This window comes from Cyprinodon tularosa, unplaced genomic scaffold, assembly GCF_016077235.1.
Source record: "Cyprinodon tularosa strain WSP-4 unplaced genomic scaffold, ASM1607723v1 ctg127, whole genome shotgun sequence".
NCBI classification, from domain to species: Eukaryota; Metazoa; Chordata; class Actinopteri; order Cyprinodontiformes; family Cyprinodontidae; genus Cyprinodon; species Cyprinodon tularosa.
In genome coordinates, this window is record NW_024038081.1 from 81,799 (window position 1) to 101,670 (window position 19,872).

The window sequence follows — 19,872 nt, forward strand, 5'->3', positions numbered from 1 at the left end:
GTGAATTTCAATGGTGAAGTCCTCTGGAAATCTTCAATAATTGTTGTTGATTGCAGATGTGCCTAGTAGTTCCCATTGATTTAGCTTGTAAAGCGGGGAGAATGGCGATAGGCTTACCGCACCGTGACGTCACTGCTGGAAGATGGCAGGAGGGAGGGGCTACTATATTTGGGCAAAAATGGCCGCTCACAGATTTGGTGATCACCACGAAAATGATTTTTTTTTTTTTTTTTTTTACTGATTAACGCTAAATTCATTAAATCACCGCAAACATTTTAGTTTTACGTATAAATAATGATCCATTGGTTATTGCTTGCTGATCAGACTTTTTCCTTTAAAGCAGTAAATTTGGAGCATTCAGGATTCTTGGGAGAAACATATTTCTATATGAAGATTATTCAAATATATGGTCATAATGGGAATCATTGTGAATAAGACTGCATAAAACACAGAGGATCATATAGAAAAATAGGTATACAAAATGTTTGTTATAACACTGATAAGCAAAAAAATGATCAAGAGTGGAATAAGACAAGTCAGGCAGAAAGGAGCGCTTGAGGTACTTTTATTAAGAAAACGAAGGAGCAGTCCAAAGAACATTTAATGAGCTCAGTATGGGTTTACATTTCAGACAGGAGGCGAATAAAATGCTTATAGTCTGAAAAAAAAAACGCTCATCATCTGAACCACATCAGCTACTGTTTAAACTTCAAAAATGGTTTTAAAGTGGATAAAACAAACAAGGAAAGAAAAATCCGTTCTCAGACTGGAGTCAGAAAAAGGTCGGGTCAGAGGTCAGGAGAAGATGTTGCTGTCTGTCGGTCTGTCAGGTCAGGTGTCTGTCTGTTATGACAACAGTAACCTGGGGAACAAGAAGCTGCAGAGTTATTAACAAAAAGGGAACTCCTAACATCTCTGATGACAGTTTTAATATAAAATAAAAATCTGTCAGAGATGCTGAAGAGTCTGAACATCATTGCTTCACTCCTCAATGAGAGGAAACATGATGCCAGGAAATCTGTTGCCTGCTGAGAGACACAGTGCTGTGGAAACCTGTCAATGATTTAAAACCTCTAAATAACTTTACAGATTTCTACTTTAACAAATATTTTTTCCTTCCCTAAAATTTATGCAGTTTAAAAAAACAAATTAAACCCAATTAAATCATTTTAAGTTTGTGGCTAAAAACGTGACAAAGTGTGAAAACAGTGGAGACGTTTCCAAGGCACTGTGGCTGAGGGCTTTTATTCTGAAAGGCATTATGTAATCAAATGTTTCTTTATGTTCAGTGATATGCAACACTTACCCGTCTCCTAGTAGGTACGGGGGCGTTTGTGGGACTCCTCCCGCGGAGGATCAGCCAGCATCACCTTCATCTTCACCCCATTGACGATCCGACCGTGGAGCAAGGCCTTGGCCTCCTCTGCACACTGAGAGACTCCATTTTAACCCTCGCCACCATGCTTTGAACATTCTTCACTCACTTGTCAGGAAGTGAAACAGACTCACCTGTCTGTCGGCGTACTTAACGTATCCAACGTTCCTTCCTGGAACCAAATGGACCTCGATCAGAGAACCAAAGCGACTAGAGGCAGACAGAGGGAGACGCGTCACACTGGCTGGATAATAATCCTGTTATCTGACTGTTCTTCAAACACTGCGCCGTGGCCGAGTGCAGTGGCGTTTACCAGAACACGTCCTCCAGCACGTTGAGCGGCAGGGGGGAGGGGTTGAAAACGACAAACAGCCGCTCCTTGGTTTTACTGTCGGACGGAGCGAGCTTCTTCAGGGAAGGCAGGCTGAAGTCCACCTGGATCCGAGACAACGAGTAGCCCTGGTGGGAAAACGGTCACAGTTCCTCCATTAGAGCACGGGGACAGGAAACGGGAACAAATGCTGCTCTGTGATTGGTCCAAATAAACTCTTCAGGCTAAAAATCAAAGGGATATAACTTCCTCTGGATCCTTACTGTCGCTAAAAAGCAGAGAAACTGGACAAACTTACAGGCGATTTGACCGCCTGCCCGCAGGAGGCGCCGTTCCAGACCGTAGACATGATCTGAGCTGTGACCACCTGAGAGGCCATCCGACCTGCAGGGCTGCACACACATTCAGAGCTAGCATGAGCCAGGCACTTATCCTTAAACAAAATAAACCTTCTCTGTTTCCCCAATAGTCAAAGCTAATATCGTAATCAAACATATCAGGAGGAACCGTCTGAAAATGAATCGACTTCAGACTAACTGTTGATTAACAGCTTAGTAGATATAAATCTATTAACTTTGGACACTATGATAACCACCTTAGAATGTTACAGATGGATATCTGATCTGCCAGGTTGTTTTTTTTATTATTAAATGCCATTAATCTTTCTGTAGATGCCCAGTAAACTGCTGTGTCTCCAGTGCTCACCTCTCTCCATCGTCGTAGAAAGTTACTTGAAGTCTGTTTCCAGGCGGATACTCAAAGCCGTTCAGCTTCTCCTTGGCATAAACTGATGATCCCAGATTGTTGTAGCGAATCAGAGCGTAGCCCAGAGGCCCTGCGAGGAAAACAGAGGGGCATCGTTAAGGTTCCAACCTGAGCTTCATGTCAAAATACAACCTATGGAGTCAATTTTGTTCCATTATTGTTGCTTGCTCTAAAGAGCTGATTTTTAAAACCATTTAGTCGAAAAAAAAAAAAAAAAGGTTTTGAGAGGAACTTTTCTGTTTTCTCAAATTTGATTTACTTTTTTTCATATTTTATTTTTTTTAATCATTTTTTTTACAGATATGCTTTGAATTTTTATATTTAAGCCCAATACAAATACAAGCCCTTAATACCCACTGGCCAATAAAAAATGTTTTTGCTAATGACCAGCAGACAATAGAAAGGGCAGACGGAATATTCAAAAAGTGATATTTGAAAAAACTGAATTTGAAAAATGGAAAGAAAAAAACTATAAAATATATATATACGCACACATATTAATATATAAAACTTTTTCCTTCAATTTGTTAAACTTAAAAGCTTGTTATATATTATTATATAATAATAGCTTGTTATGATTATTATATTTTTTAAACTTAAAATCCTGTATGGTATTTTTATTCTTACATTTTCTGGTTATTTGCTGGCAATAATAATGGAGTGATAAAGCTCCGCATAAAGCGCACTAGTTCCCCTCCTGGTTGTTATGCGGTGAAAATCAAACACTTTTAACCTTTGGTCAGACAGTAGGAGTCTCTGAGGAGCTCGCAGTACTCCATCCCAGGAATAAGGTCGAACAGAGCAAAGATCTGCTCCTGGGTGAGGGCAGCCCGCGTGTTCAGGATCAGGGAGCGAGTGATGTCGCCATGACGGTAGTCCACTACCATATGGCCTCCCTGATCAGCTGCTGTACATAAAACAACCAGGTTAGCGAGTCAGAACCCGATCAAACATTTAAAGGAGTCCAAGTTAAAGTGCCTACATGTGGGGAAGGTGTGCTGGCTAAAGGAGTCGACATAGCCGTACTCTCCCCCTCCCCTGGATGCTCCTGCATCTTCAGAGTAGTTGTTTTTACTTCGAGGCTCAGCCAGGATGGCTCTGTAAGCTGGAGACAGAATGACAACAAGAATCCTGAGCAGGCAGGCCGACTGACATCCATGATATGAACCATGTGCGCTCAGACTCACATTTGTCACAGTTCTCAATGGCGAGGGCGGCTTGAGAAGGCTTGTAGTAGCGCACGTAGCCCAGGCCTTTGCTTTCGCCTGTCAGCTTGTTTCTGATGAGGTCGCAGTATTCTATATCTCCATACTCCTGAAAGACAAGGAGAAAAAAATGTAATAAAAAAATCACTGCGAAAATGAAAAATAAAATTTTTTTATGGAATCAGTGAAGGAACTGAGTGCAGGCTGACTGAACCACCGCTAACATCAGCTTATAGCGCCTAAAGACCTGTAACTTCAAAGTTTAGCCCCTTCATTGTCTGATCTGGGGTCTGTTTCACGAAGCAGTTTACTAATAACTCTAAGTGTCTGAACCTGAAAACAGGGAAATTCTGACTGTTCCGTTTCACAAAGAAAGTTTGCTCGACCACTGTTCCCGTCACCGTAGTAACATTCTCCCCAAAGCTCACCTGGTCGGCAGCAGGTATTTACTGTGTAAAAGAGGACTAAATTAACATGAGGAGGAATGCATGAGACGACGCACAGGTTCTATATATTAGAACAACATTTTTAGACTTCATTTTCACCCAAATAGATTAGATTTCATTAAATAGATACATTAATCTACTACCATTCCAGAAACAATCTAGTAATAATATGGCAGTCACACTAGAGTATGGCAAGCCGATTTGATATTTAATAGTTTAACTGAATATGTATTCCTAATATCTGAAAACTTTTTCTTTGTCTAAATGAGCATTTCAAACTAAATGACATTCTCTACATCTAGAATAAACATTCTAGATGTCTGTAAATCAGTCAGATCTCAATATTCCTAATATTACTTGTCAGCATTTGTATTATTTTAACTATGAAAGAATGTTTTTCAGAAATCATAAATACATATTCAGTCAAGCTGATAAATGGCAAAACGTCCACTTAAAATGTTTAAACATTTGTAGATATATAAACCTCATTCTAACTAGCACACTTTTTTTTTACTTTCTAAAATTCAGTTCCTGCCACAAAAATGTCATTTAGAAAATATATTATTACAGTTAGGTTACAGCCAGGGATAAGAGTTTTATTTTGATGAGGAAGAATCTAATTTTAGTTATCTAAAAATGGAACAACAGAGAGGAGAGTGCTTTTAATAAATGTAAAAACAGCCTGGCATAGCCCACTTCATATAAACTTAAGCATTTATCGGAGCAGCAAATTTCTGCTTCACCATCTTCTTCTCCTTTGTAGCTCTAGTGCCGTTTCTGTTTCTCTGTCTTTTAAACACATTCTCATTTTTTATTTATTGTTTTTTTTTTCATTTCTTCATTAAAATCTCTAGTCCAGTGGAATATCAAAAGAAGAGCAGAATGACATCAGAAAGTCTAAGGAAACAAAAAAACAGCTTTACAGATGAGACCCCCAGAAAGAGGTTTATGGTCTCTGAGGAGGGACGACCTTCCACAAGCTGCCAGGACCAGATGAGGACAGTGAGAAAAGAAAAGAGGAACATTTTTGAACAAGGAGGACCACTGCCAGCCGAAAAGAGATTAAAGACAGAGAATAACAATGAGGATAGAGCCAAATTTTGGAAAAACATGTTGATCTAAGAAAGCTTGGACAAGGAGGCTATGGATTGGTTTTTGCTGGTTATCGGGTCTATGATGAATGACCTGTAGCCATTAAACACATCCCAAAAAACAATGAGATGCTAATACATCAGGATGAGAAAGGAAAGGAGGAGGCTATCATGTTAAAACAACTAGGTCAGCCATACTGTCCACCCTAGACTGGTATAATCTGGATGAGGAGGTGATTGTAGTTATGGAGAGACCCATGCAGGCTGACGACCTGTTTAAATACATTCAAAACAACAAGGGTTGCATAACGAGGAAGAATGCTAATATCACGATAAAACAGCTGCTAAAAGCAGTAATTCACCTTCAGGAGGCAAATATTTTCCACAGAACATCCTGATAGAGACCAGGTCAGAAGTCCCAAAACTTTATCTCACAGACTTTGCTCTAAGTTACTATGGTACTTGGTCCGACCCCCCGTCAGAAGAAAAGGGATCTTCAGTTCTGGACCCACAACTGTGGCAGGTGGGTTTGGTCCTGTATGAGATTCTGTTCCATACCAGGAGATTCCTGCCAAATGAGCTAAAGATCAACCAAAGCCTCTCCAAGATGCCTGGCAGTAGAACCAGAGAAGCGCCCCACCATAGAGGAGCTGTGCATCATCAGTGGGTGTCGAAAGAAGACACTCAAATATAACCAGAGAACAGCTGCAGACTTCCTAAGAAAATGATAACAACTGCAGGAATTTCACAATAATTACAGATTGATTTGTCCAGCTGTTCTGATTTCCCTCTTAGTCCAGACCCTTAATTTAGTTTGAGGTTCCTGCCTTATAACCAGGTGTTCCGGTTCCCCCATTTTTCAGAAACATCCCTCAGTTTAAATGCAGTTTTTTGGGTTTTCTCCGAGTGATCCCGTTTCCCCAAATAAAAATAAATTCCCTTAGTTTCATCTGTAATTTGTGGCTCTCCTTTTGGTGCTCCTCAAATAATCAATAAAATGTCTCTAACTTGATTACAGATGTTTTCCCTTTTTGGGGGCGTAGACCCCTCTCATCCTAGAAATGCTGGGAGCTTCAATTGGGAACTGTGGCTTTTTACCAGCTGCTCTGGTTTCGCCATATTACAGAAAGCCTAAAGTTAAATTTAAAACGATCGCTTCTGTTTGTAATACTAGTGCGTCCACTTCATTTGAGATGACAAGGGAAACTTATGGCCTTAAGGCCTCCGATTGGTCAAATCTACATCCGCTCTACTCTATGCGTATTTCCTGTTTGGTACCTTACCGGCTTGTTTTGTTTGTATGACCGCCATTGTGGAAAACGCCTCATGAAGAGCGAGGTGCGTGAGAACGCTGGGACCATTTTTCCACTTGGATCCCCGCTCTTTTTGGCCCTCATGTCCCTCCGTTGTCGCACAAACTTGCCCCCACTTCCTCACCGCCTCGGCCGTATCTAGACCCACAGCTAGTTCCTGATTGGCCCTCTTGCATTGTGGCGTGGAATAACATAGCGCAGACCACGCTTCAATATTGGGCATCAACCAAATATATCTGTGACAAATTCCCTGCCACACACTGGTGCGGGACCAGCCGCTCTGGGTCACGTGACTTATTCTACAGCGGATCAGACCCCCTTCACCTACCTCTGAATGAGACGCCTAAAGTCTGCCCAAATTCTCCAACCCACAGGGTAAGCGCAAGTATACAACCCTTAGAAATAGAGTAACAAAAGAACTGAGGCAATCCAAGGCATCTCTTTTTATAAACAAAATCCATGAAGGAAAGGGAAATTGCAAAGAAATATGGAATCAGCTGAGAAAATTAATGGGAACAGATTATAAGAGGTCAGATAAAAAAATACAGCTGCACATAAATGGTCACATGACACAAGACCCGTTTCAAACCGCTACTGCTTTCAATGAGTACTTCATAGACTCTGTCAAGTCACTAACTCATAGTCCACCTGCAGACTCAGTCAACATCGAGCCATTAGATACAACTCTACCAGTATTTTTTATTAATAAGGTTTCTCAATCCCAAGTAAATAAAATCATAGACTGTCTTAAAAATTCCAAATCAAAAGACGCTTTCAAACAGGACTCACTACTGTTGAAAAAACACAAAGAGACTCTATCGAACCCTATTACAAACATGATAAATTCATCCTTCGAACAAGCATTATATCCAGCAGTATGGAAATCAGCTATTGTGACGCCAGTCTTCAAATCAGGAGATTCAAATGAGGTGGCAAACTACAGGCCAATCAGCATCCTCCCTGTAGTGTCAAAGATTGCGGAGAGGTGTGTAGCAGATCAACTAATGTCACACCTGAACAGTTCTTCATTTAAGCTACATCCTATGCAGTTTGGCTTTCGTGCCAATCATTCCACGGAAACTGCTACCTGTTACTTTATTGAAACTGTAAAAACTAAAATGGACAAGGGGGGAGTAGTTGGAGCTGTATTCCTGGACTTGAAAAAGGCGTTTGACACCATCAGCCACGATGTTCTCCTCACAAAATTAACACTCTTTAATTTCTCTCCTGATGCTATAAATTGGATCAAATCATATTTACAAAACAGATCACAAGCTGTTAGAGTCAATAATGAACAGTCATCTTACATGAGAAATAATGTGGGCCTGCCGCAAGGATCAATACTGGCCCCTCTTCTGTTCTGTTTGTATATAAATGACTTACCCTCTGTGTGCAAAGGATGTGAGATACAAATGTATGCAGACGATACTGTAATTTATGTACATGGTAAGACCAAGGAAGAAGTAGCCAAAAAACTCTCTGAAACCATGCTACATGTATCAAAATGGCTCCACAATTCATGCTTACATTTAAATGTTACAAAAACTGTATCTATGTTCTTTACAAAAAGAGTATCAAACTGCTCAGACCCAGATGTGTTTGTTGCAGGCCAGTCCATCACAGTAGTGTCAGAGTATAAATATCTTGGACTCATTCTGGATTCAAGTTTCACATTTAAAAAACATGTAAAGAAAGTCACTCAAACAGTCAAACTCAACCTTGTAAACTTCAGATACATAAGAAATAATCTGAACACAGATGCAGCAAAATTGTTTTTTAATGCAATGATTATGCCTCATTTAACATACTGTCTTAGCAGCTGGTCACAGGGCTGTAAAACAACATTAAAACCAATCCAGTCTGTCTACAAGCAGGCTCTAAAGGTTTTGGACAGGAAACCCTTTCGTGTCCATCATTGTAGTATACTGGACAAACATGTCCTGTTAAACTGGGAAAATTTAGTTACATTTCATGATGCAAATCTGGTCTTTAAAATTTTACATGGCTTTGGTCCACCACCACTTACTGCTTTTTTCACACAAGGTAGCAGACTCACCAGATCTGTCTCTTCTAATAACCTTACAGTCCCACTGAGAAAATGCTCATTTGGTCAGTCAGCCTTCTCAGTGCGAGCAGCTCAGTCCTGGAACACCATTCCAACTCATATACGCAATGCAGACACATACAGAACTTTCAAAAACATGTTAAAAGCATGGTTACAGGAGAATCAAACCTGTAATCATAATCAATAACTTCTGTCTGCCTGTCTGATGCACTTTTATCAATGTTTTTTAAATCTTATATTTATAATAACGTCTTTGTTTTTTTTACAGATCAATGTCCAACTTTTATGTAGATTACTAACTATGTATTTTATTGTTTGCACTAATTTTTAATGTTGTTGTTTTTATTATGTTGGCATTTTAAACCTTGCCCAGGGACTACAGTTGAAAATTAGCTACTTAGCTAACACTGGCTCGTTTACAGAAATGTTTATTAATGTGCACTGTCCCTGTTCAAATAAACACATAAATAAAATAAATAAAAATTGTTTAGCTCTATAATTTCTGGGATCATTTACTGTCCAGCTATTATTGTTATGGTTAGAGATGACAAATAATGGATATTGTTCGTCATTCAGGGCAAGAGTTTAGTTCATCTTTTTTCCTTCCACTTAAAGGCACACTATGCAACATTTTTCAGTTAATTAATGTGTTCCATATCGTTATGGATGATTAAATGAGTCATTTCAGGTTGAACAAAGGTATTCTCGGCCGCCCTGGTGGTCTGTGGGGGAAATACTGCACTTGCAACTGCAGGAGCACCGACCCGCACCCACAGGCTCAGAAGTCTCATGAGAGTCAGTCTTGCTTTACGGCGAGAACTGCTACACCCCCCAGTTAAAAGCATTCTCGTTGCTAGCACAGTGGCAATCTTTGTGCAGTTATGCTACGTTCACGCAGCAAAAGCAGCAAAATCGCGTCTGCTGCTTCATTTTTACTGCTTGTACCAGTTTAGTTCTGACGCGCGGCTGAAGCAGCTTTGCTGCTCTGGCTGCGCGGTGCAAAAGTGTGTCTGAGGCGCGTTGGGCGGAGCTTCACTATCCTTTCTCTGCCTTGCAGCTATATTTGCTGTGATCAGTGGGAATAAAGTAGTTTTAATATGTGTTTAAGTGAGAAAATACACCTGAAAACGTAATCAGTGCAGTCAGTTCATTCAGATTATTATCCTGCCTTCAATATTTTTTCTGTCGGAGCCGCTCAGACCCCCACATACCAGTGGTGCGCCAACGGTATGGATCCCTTCATCAGCAGCAGTTCACCGCGGCAGCTGGTAGGTGTTTTTCCTCTAAATAATCCAAACTGCATATTCTGCCGGCAGATTTCTGCATTTTAAGTTAATTTAGGCGTCAATAAACTGTTTAAGAGGACTGATCATCAGCGCTGTGTCTCTCTCCCTGCGTTAAACGCACCCGACGCGCTGCTTCAGCTGCTCAGACGCGCTGCCTCTGCAGCTCAAAACGCGCCGCGGGACCTTTTGCTGCGTCTTGACGCGCGTCAACCATTGACTTTGCATGTAAACTCGCTGCTTCTGTCGCGCCAGCTGCCCCCGGTGTGAACGCAGCATTAGTCATTCGTTGCGTTCGCCTGTCTGCTAAGCTCAAAACAACCGCGCCTGGCTTGACGGAGAAACCAGGAGAACAGCTGTGCTTATTTACGACAGTGCACTTTTACTTTCGCCCTCTGGAGGGAGCCTCACTGGAAAATCAACACCGGTTGCATAGTATACCTTTAATTTTCTCAAATATACGTTTAACTCACAAATAAACTGAATTTGGAGTTTTTGTTATCTGCAAGTTATAATCATCAAATTTACAAAAAAAAAAGGTTTGAAATCTTTTACTTCTCTTTTTCCTTTCACAACGTGAGGAACTTTTGAAGTAACACTCACTTTTATAAGACCCCATTTAATCTTTTGGGAAGAAGTAAAGGTTCTGGTGGTTTCCAAACTCAGTGAGCTTTCAGTCATTTTTCTTTCAGCTGATCTTTCATTTAATAGTAAAAGCTGGATTTAAAACAGCAGGACAGACAACTAACACCATCATTAGAGTAAGAAACGTTAGTGAGCAGTTACTCTGAAGGTGTTTTTGAGGTCCTCCTCTGTGAAGGTTTTGGGGATCATGACGAAGATCCTGGTCAGCTCTTCATCCTCAACGTCTCTGTGCTTCGCTGACGACCTCGACTGTGCAATAAACACCTACAAGAAGGAGGGTGGAAATGCATGTAACAAACTGATATAACAAACTCAGGGACCTAAAACATAACATCATGACTTATGGCTGCTGTCATCGATCCATTAGTCAAACACAGAACAGAAATATAAGGATTTATTTAATGAATCCCTCTGTGGAGCTGAAGTTGGTTTCTGATTGTTAGCTTCAGATATCAGAAAGCAGTAAAGGAAAAACATATGGAGTCAATTTTGTTCCTATATTGATGCAATTAAAGAACACGTTGAATGAAACGAAAATTAAATATATATATATATATATATATATATATATATATATATATATATATATATATATATATACAGAAATATTTAAATAATAAAAAAAGTTTTTTTACATATATTTTTATATATTTTCTTTTTAATAAAGCCATTTTATCAGGGATCACTCCTGAGTTCTGGGGGCCTTTCATCGGGACTCAATCAGAAGCCAGCTTCAGTGTCGTTAGCTACAGTAGCATGTTAGCTAGTACAGATTGAATTGAAATGACGGGAAATGTAACTTTATTTCTGCCCTCAGCAAATCTACCTTTATCGGTTTGGTCCCCTCCAGCAGCACCTTTCCGTGCATATCCTCCATGGCCATGCAGGCCTGGGAAGATTTGGCGTACTTCACATAGGAGACGCCTTTGGGCTCCTTTGTCTGCTTGTCCTTAAGCAGCCAGATGCCCTGAATGTCCCCATATTTGTTGAACCTCTCCCGGAGGTCATCTTCTGTTACACACCGACTGGTGACCACGAACAAACGGCTGTTCGGGGGGTCGTCCAGGTTTTCGGGCATGTGTTTTGAAGAGCTGTCCTCCATCTTGGCTGTTTCTCTACAATCGGCGGTGATGCGTTAGAGTCCCTTCTTCTTCTTCTTATGAGATTTTATGGCGGTTGGCAAACTTGTGAAATGTGCATTACCGCCACCAACTGATATGGAGTAAAGCAAGGAAACAGGAAACGATTCACCCCCCCCAAAAAAAAAAAAAAAAAAAAAAAAAAAAAATACAATAAAATAACCTGTGTAACTTAAACCCACATAATACTAAATTATACTAAATTACATTTGCCCGTATAATTTTAATTTACTCTAGGTCATCGTACCTCTGCCAGTTTCTGATGGTCCCATTGGTCTTTCCATCATGCTTCCAACCATCTCCCAGTTCATATCTTTAACATCCAGATATTTTTCTGCAGCCTTCACTATTATTTTGATTTTTTCTGTTTTTTTTGTCGTCTGAGCAGTACAATTAATCACTTCCACCATGAAAAGAACAAAATTTGTCTTTTTAACAATTAGTGAGTCTTCATCAATTTTTGGAGATTTCTCTAGAGGTTTGAAATTTGCCGTGTGTTGAACTGTAGGTTTGGGTTTTTCTGACTGAGATGGGATCCTTTTTGCAGCTTCAGCATAAGTTATTCCAAGCTCAAATTTCATTTTTTTTATTTCTTCAGACCTTTTGCTTGCTTCACAGCCGCGATAAGCAGCAGTATGTTCTCCACCACAATTACAGCATTTTATTTTAGCTTCTTTTCCACATTTACCATATTCATGTTCTCCTGCACACCTTCCACACCTCTGTTTCCCTTTACAAACTGCTGCAATGTGTCCGAATTTTTGACATTTGAAACATCTCAATGGTGGTGGATTGTAGATTTTGACATTGTAACTGATGTAACCGATGAATACTTTGCTTGGTAATTGCTCTTCCTCGAATTTAATTAGTACAGATAAACTGTCAGATCTTTCTCCGTTTCTTGTTGTTTTTAACCGTTTTACTTCTTTTACTTTTGCACCGCTTATGTTTTCCAGAATCTCTTTTTCAGAAATTTTCAGAGGAACTCCTCCAATGACTCCCCTGCTGATCTTTTTGTTCTCCATTAGGCTGCACTGAACTCTTATCCCGTCAATTTTGTTAATACGTATTGCTTTGCCTTGCTGGGCGCTGTCTCTGCAGTTAATTAGCAGGTCTCCACTGTACAGAATTCTGGCACCTCTGACTTCTCCAACAAGTTTATTGATGGTTTTTGTTAAGTGAACCGGATTCCAGTTTGTAAAAGAGTCTGCCTGATTAACGACTTTGAATATGACTTTGAATTCATTTTGTTGTGCTGTGGAATGTATGGATTGATCATCACTGGATTGTTCTGAACTAGATTCCCCTTTAACTGATCTCTGTTTTTTCCGCTTTTTCTCATTTTTTGATGCTGCTATCTTCCAACCTTCATTGTCACTATTTCCCTCTTCCATCCCACAAGAATCGCTTCCTGTTTCCTCACTACTCACGGCCCAGGACATTTCTCCACAAGCAGAGCAGCTTCAAAACACGCGCCATGCACCAAACGACCAACGTTCCTCCGCGTTAGAGTCCCCCTCAGAAAAAATAAATAAATAAATGCTTTAAATGCAGAATAAATGCAGTTTTTGAAATACACTTTAATCTAAGAGGGGAACTAAAATGAAATAGAATACATATCATTATTATATCGATTAAAAAAAAAAGATTTAAAATTTACGGTTTTAGATGAGTTCGCTCTCCTTCTTCTTCGTGATGTTTAACCGCGGCGCATTACCGCCACCTACCGGTATGGATTGTTGAACAAAATTAATTACTCTAGCCAATATATTTATGTGGTTTAAAATCCTCCATCTTTAATTTATCTGATATTAATACTACTTAATAATTAACAATATCCTAAACTTTTATGTTTAATTCTTTATGTAATTAACTAAAATCTCCTACGGTCCCTTTTATATATACATTTTATTACATTTTCAAACCTATTCATTAAATAACTATCCATTTACTATCAGACATCTTGAATTATTTTGTATGATGGACACCTGAACAGATACCAGATGCTCCTGTTCTTCCATCCATCTTCAACCTTTTTATGAGTCCTAAAAAGTTTTCAGCTCCTCTCGCAAAGATTCTGATATTCTCTCTTATTCTGGGCTTGGTCTGTACAGTTAATTACAAATGCTGCGAATAAAATGAGATCCTCAAGTGTCTGAGTGAAGTTAATCTCTTTCTACTTTATTTTGCTTTTGAACCTGATTCTGAGCTTGATTAATTTCTCCTGTCCTTTAACTCCTCTTATGCGTTTTTCAATTTTCCCTTGTATGTTTTTATAAAGTCTCTGTGTTTTGTTAACCTTACCTCTAAAATGTTTATCTTTAATCAATCTAAATACTCATTAATTGGTATTCCTGTTATTACTCCTTTCACTGTTATATTTACTCCTATGAATTTAACCCCTATGACCTCTTTTTTCCCCCATATGTTCAACATCCATGCTTTTTTTTTGCGCCTCATTTTTGCAAATTACCAGCAAGTTTCCATCTCTCAATTTCTTCACTATTTCAACTGCCTTAATTTTCTTTTTTATTTCTCTGGAAGTCAAAATGGGGTTCAAATGACTGGGTTTTTTTTTCAGCACTGAAACTAAATATCATTTTTATTTATTCTCTTACAACCTTCCTTCACACAACTCTTACTTCAGCTGAACATCTTCCTTCTAATTCCCATTTATTTCCTTGATTCTCAAACTAGCATTTACAGCCTCCATCTCTCTCTTTCCCATTCATTCTTCCTCATCCTCATCTACCTGACTTGCCATTTTGTTGCATCCATCAACCAGTCTGGGAAAAAAATTTTTTGAACCATTTTGTGTTTGAGGATGTAGTGCCATCTACCGACACAATGGAGAATTACACCCAATTTTACATGGTTCGTTTTTATTTTCTAAAACTAGACCAGAAATTAAAAGTAAAATAAAAAGAACAAAACAAAAACAAAACTCAAACAACGACTAACTAGTACTATGTGGGATTCGGTGAAGTAGCAGTATGGGGTGTCTTAATGAGAGGGACGATATGCATCCAAAGTGATGTTCCAATCTGTGTCAAGTAATTCAGTTCAATTCAGTTTATTTATGTAGTGCCAGTTCAGAACCCATGTCATCTCAGGGCATTTTATGGAAACAGTTCAAGCGGATCATACAGTTGGATTTATTTCTAAGGAAAACTAGCTGATTGCATCAACTGATAAAGTCAAAAGCATCCCTCACACCAAGCATTGTAGCGTCTACTGCAGGTGCTGCTTATTTCTATCCTGTTTTTATCCTCTACTCCCACCAGCAGAGGGAGGGTATGTGCTGAAGTTCTTTTCTGCAGTGAAAGTACTATCCATAGTCTAAGACATCTGTCAGGATCAGATTTAATAAGTGCAGGGATAATTGATAATTTAACTTTTATTTATCTCACACAGGAGAAATTTATCTCTGTATTTAACCCATCCCCTTGGGGAGCAGTGGGCTACCATTGTGTGATGCATTGTAGGAGCAGTGTGAGGTTAAGGGTCTTGCTGAGAGACTGTGGGGATCGAACCAGATATTGCCGACTGGGGTTCAAGGAGACAGAAGCAGAGATACAAAAAGCAGCTGTAAAAGGCAGCCCCATCCAGGAAACACACAGCCAGGCAGACGAGCTCGGAGCCAGCTCCCATGTCAGAGGATGAAGAGAGCACATCCAGCCAGTCACGGTCAGAGAAACAGGACTACACTGGAAAACAGAGCCAAGCTCCAACATCTACAAGCAGCACAGCTGATATTTCTCTCCAGGATGGAGTCACAGCCTACTATGAGAAAAAGCAGAGAGAGCAGAACGTTAGAGATTGAACTAACAGATTCTGCAGAATAGGAGAACAGAGAGAGAATGAAGCAGAATGATGAAATGGGGGTCCCTATGTCCTCCAGCAATCTAAGCCTATAGCAGCATAACTATAGAGATAGCTTAGGATAACCTGAGCCACTCTAACTATAAGCGTTATCAAAAAGGAAAGTTTTAAGCCTAGCCTTAAAAGTAGACAGGGTGTCTGCCTCACGGACTAAAACTGGTAGTTGGTTCCACAGGAGAGGAGCCTGATAACTAAAAGATCTGCCTCCCATTCTACTTTTAGAAATTCTAGGATCCACTAGTAAACCTGCAGATTGAGAGCGAAGTGCTCTGTTAGGAACATAAGGAACAATCAGATCTCTGATATAAGATGGAGCTTGGCCATTTAAGGCTTTATATGTGAGAAGGAGGATTTTAAATTCTATTCTTGATTTAACAGGAAGCCAATGAAGAGAAGCCAGGATAGGCGAGATATGATCTCTCTTTTTAATTTTCATTAGAACTCTGGCTGCAGCATTTTGGATCAGCTGAAGGCTTTTAACTACAGTTTGTGGACTTCCTGATAGTAAAGAATTACAATAGTCCAGCCTTGAAGTAACAAATGCATGGACTAGTTTCTCAGCATCACCCCTGGACAGGATATTTCTAATTTTTGCAATGTTCCTCAGATGAAAGAAGGAAATTCTAGAAACCTCCTTGATATGGGACCTAAATGACAGGTCCTGATCAAAAACAACACCAAGATTTTTTACTTTATTATCTGAAATCAGTTTAATCCCATCCAAATGAAGTGACTGGCTAATCAGCTTCTTTTTCAAAGACTCTGGTCCAAAGACTATAACTTCTGTTTTGTCTGCATTCAGAAGCAGAAAGTTAAGAGTCATCCAGGTTTTTATGTCTTCAAGACATGCCTGTAATCTATGTAATGGGTTAGCTTCATCTGGATTTATAGACAGATATAGCTGGGTATCATCAGCATAACAGTGGAAATTAATCCCATGCAATTCTACCGATTGGGAGCATATATATAATAAGAGGAATTGGTCCTAGCACTGATCCCTGTGGTACTCCACAGGTAACCTTTGAGCATGAGGGAGATTTATCATTATTGTGAACAAACTGAAATCGATCAGATAAATAAGATTTAAACCAGTCTAGTGCTGTTCCTTTAATTCCAACAAACCTGCAGCCGGGTTTCTGTAAGGCAACATAAATAAATGTGATTATCAAAAATCAAGTCATTAACTAGCAGACTTTTAGAATAAAGAGATCTTATGGTAAATGAGCCACATTAAATAGTGTTCACTTTTGAAGTTATTTCTATTTTGATTAGATCATGATTATTTACCCCTTTAGGATTCTTTGATTTTGGTCGTGGGCAAGACACTGTCTGGATGGAGTAAAGAGTGGGTAACAGTAGAGAAGCTGCAGAGAGGTGTGTTAAACTACAACTCTGCTTCCTGGTCTGCACCCTGGGTGGTCAGAGTTTTGGAGGACTAATAATTGTGGCCAGATTCCTAGAAAGAGCTGCACCATCCAAAGTGGGATGGATGCCGTCTCTGTGAATCAGACCAGGCTTTACTCCAAAAGATTGCCGAGGGACTAGAGAAAATAACGAAGTCCAACATTCCAACATTCTTTTGACACCTAAGCAACACTAATTTTAGTGACCCTCGATGCGCGCTGTTGCCAAAAGTTGTACCTAAGAGTAGCACGACTTCTACATGATTTACAAGTAAAACCTAAGTAAAAGTAAATTATAGGCAACCTGAAAATTACTCAAGTAAGAGTAAAAAAAGTGGTTAAAAGCATACACAAAACCAAGCAATTATTTAATCATATAGGATGATACAGAATAAAAAATTATATATAAATATATATATATATATATATATATATATATATATATATATATATATATATATATATATATATATATATATATATATATATATATATATATATATATATATATATATATATATGTAGACTTATGAGCCCACTCTGTGATGTTAAAGACTTTTATTTAAAATCAGGTAAATAGCATGAAAAGAAAAAACGAATTCAGGCATGAAAAAGCACATCTATAAATATTTTTTTCCAAAATAAACCTTAATTATATATTGTTACCTGCAGTAGGTAGCGTGTATATTACAGCAGTGAAAATTTCAGTGACAATATTTATTGTTCAGTGCATTGTTGCTTAATCAAAACATCAAATATCAAAAGATTAGAACCATAAACATTATATATAAACAAAGCGTACTCACCTCAATCAGAGCCAACGACCCAGGGCATCATGGGAAGGAAAACCAAGAAGGTTGAGGGATACCAGGTGTCCAGTCCTTCTTCACCTGAAAACTAAACACTGTGGTTGCCATGGCTCTTACATCTGCTCCATTTCAATAAAGACAAAGCTTTGATAAAGAGATGGATGGATGGATGGATGGATGGATGGATGGATGGATGGATGGATGGATGGATGGATGGATGGATGGATGGATGGATGGATGGATGGATGGATGGATGGATGGATGGATGGATGGATGGACGGATGGATGGATGGATGGTGAAAATTCTAATAGAAAACTTTACATCCAGTTGCCTAAACTAAACTTTTTCAAGCTAGTTTGTTGGATGTTCATATCAAACCTAGAAGTTGTTTCTAATCCCCTAATGACCAGAATTGAGGTACAGATGAGGATTAAGGTAAATGTTGAACTGGAGCGTCTGAACATATGTGCTTTCTGGCATCCAGATCGGTGAGGACTGAGCAACGAACAGCCAGCGACTGCTTGATCCTAAAAGTCCATCAAAGAGGAAGGGTTTGAGTTAAGATCCTGTTTTAGAGCTTTGGAAGCCTGAAGCCAGAGGACAGATAAACTCTTCACTTTGCTCCACACTTTGGAGCCATGCCAGATGAAACAGAAGATCAGAGACAAAAACTGTTTAGATGAACCCATAAGATGCCATACTTGTCTGCTAGTTCAAGAAAACTGAAGAGTTGGGAATTCTTCAATTTAGCTGAATAGTTTGCTGAAGGTGCATTTAGAATATTGCAGAGCACTATGACTGTGACTGTCATAGTCAATGGTTTTACTTTAAATCTGAGTCAGGTTTTATTTCTAATAAACTGTTCTTCACTGCTTGCACAGAGTTCTCCGTTTTTAAACATTAGGGTTCAACAGCTCTTTTCTTATTTTTACTTCCAGCCCTGGTTTTTTAAAAGTGGCTTAACTAAAGAGGATTAGCATTTCACAGGCAGAGCAAAAGTTTCCAAATGCGCTGACATTCATTGCTGTTGTTTTTGTGTCTCTTTTACTTTATCATCTAACTGTCTTTAAACCTTAAATAAAAATCATTTGAGGTAATTGTCACATAGTCGGACTGATTGGATCACAAAGCATTTTAGAAAAGGTGATTCCTGGCATAACAAGGCAGATGTGGATTTGTTTAAGTTATAATAAGAAAAAATAAAGCATGCATAGATTATTTCAGAGTAAGGCTGTAAAACATACATTTACAGCTATTCTTATTTCTAATTTCTGAAATCCATCAAACAACAAACATGTTTTAAATAAAATAGAATATTTCTAAATTCTGAGTCAGAAAACACGATTAAATCAAACAGACCAAAATATCTATAATAATTGATATGTTTATATAGTTTTTTAACAAATAAAAAAAAATGTTGGAAATAAAACTAACAGTTAGTTATTCGATTTTCTTTCACTGACATCTAAAAGTATCAGGGGATAACTAATAAAAGCATCATTATTGAAAATGAATGAATGTAAATACAGAATGTACGGCTATATCATAAATAGAAAACCATGTAAACATTTAAAACCAAGAACTTTGTGGGATAGTAAAAACAAACATTAAAATAAAAAGATGGGCTGAGACATGTCCAAGCTATTTACTGTTATTAAACACTTTAATAACGTATGTTGCTTTTAAAGGTGTGAAGAATATTTGGATTTTTACAATAGATATTTATGAAATGGAAAAGAATTCCTTCATTTTTCCTTTTTTCTAACAGTTTTTAATGGGTCTTTTTGTTGAAAGGTTTTAATTTGCACTTTTAAGCAGTAATGAGATAGATACCGATAAAAAAAACAAAATGCATTTTATTTGTATTTAAAATAACCAGCCCCTAATGGTGTCATCATGCTCTTGGATCTTTTTTATTTTATTTTGTAGAACAGGAGAGTATTTACTGCTTGGACAGATTAGATGGTATTTAAACCTAAGCTCCGATCAGTTAAGTAAGGCAGGGATTTAGTAAAAATATGTTTACAGACGGCCAAACTGACTGCAGATCTGCCCAAGTGGAATAAAGTTTACTGTCCGTCTTCATTTAAAATCAAATGAAATGATCCTGCCTTAACAG

The 19,872-nt window shown here is 38.6% G+C and overlaps 1 protein-coding gene across 2 annotated transcripts; it reads right to left on the reverse strand.

Moving 5' to 3' along the window:
* Nucleotides 1-549: 549 nt before the first annotated feature.
* Nucleotides 550-13,369, reverse strand: rbm45 (RNA binding motif protein 45). Of its 2 annotated transcripts, none has more exons than XM_038276750.1 (12): nucleotides 13,318-13,369; nucleotides 11,346-11,664; nucleotides 10,661-10,783; nucleotides 3,659-3,785; nucleotides 3,454-3,576; nucleotides 3,205-3,375; nucleotides 2,412-2,541; nucleotides 2,005-2,098; nucleotides 1,689-1,834; nucleotides 1,510-1,585; nucleotides 1,307-1,430; nucleotides 550-862 (listed from the first exon to the last, which is right to left on the reverse strand). In XM_038276750.1, exons 2-11 carry the CDS (start codon nucleotides 11,619-11,621, stop codon nucleotides 1,314-1,316), a joined length of 1,383 nt encoding a protein of 460 aa, XP_038132678.1. In that variant the 5' UTR covers nucleotides 11,622-11,664; nucleotides 13,318-13,369; the 3' UTR covers nucleotides 550-862; nucleotides 1,307-1,313. The 2 variants fall into 2 exon arrangements, with proteins under 2 accessions (XP_038132678.1, XP_038132677.1); XM_038276749.1 differs by having other exon boundaries at nucleotides 3,205-3,378.
* Nucleotides 13,370-19,872: the final 6,503 nt, after the last annotated feature.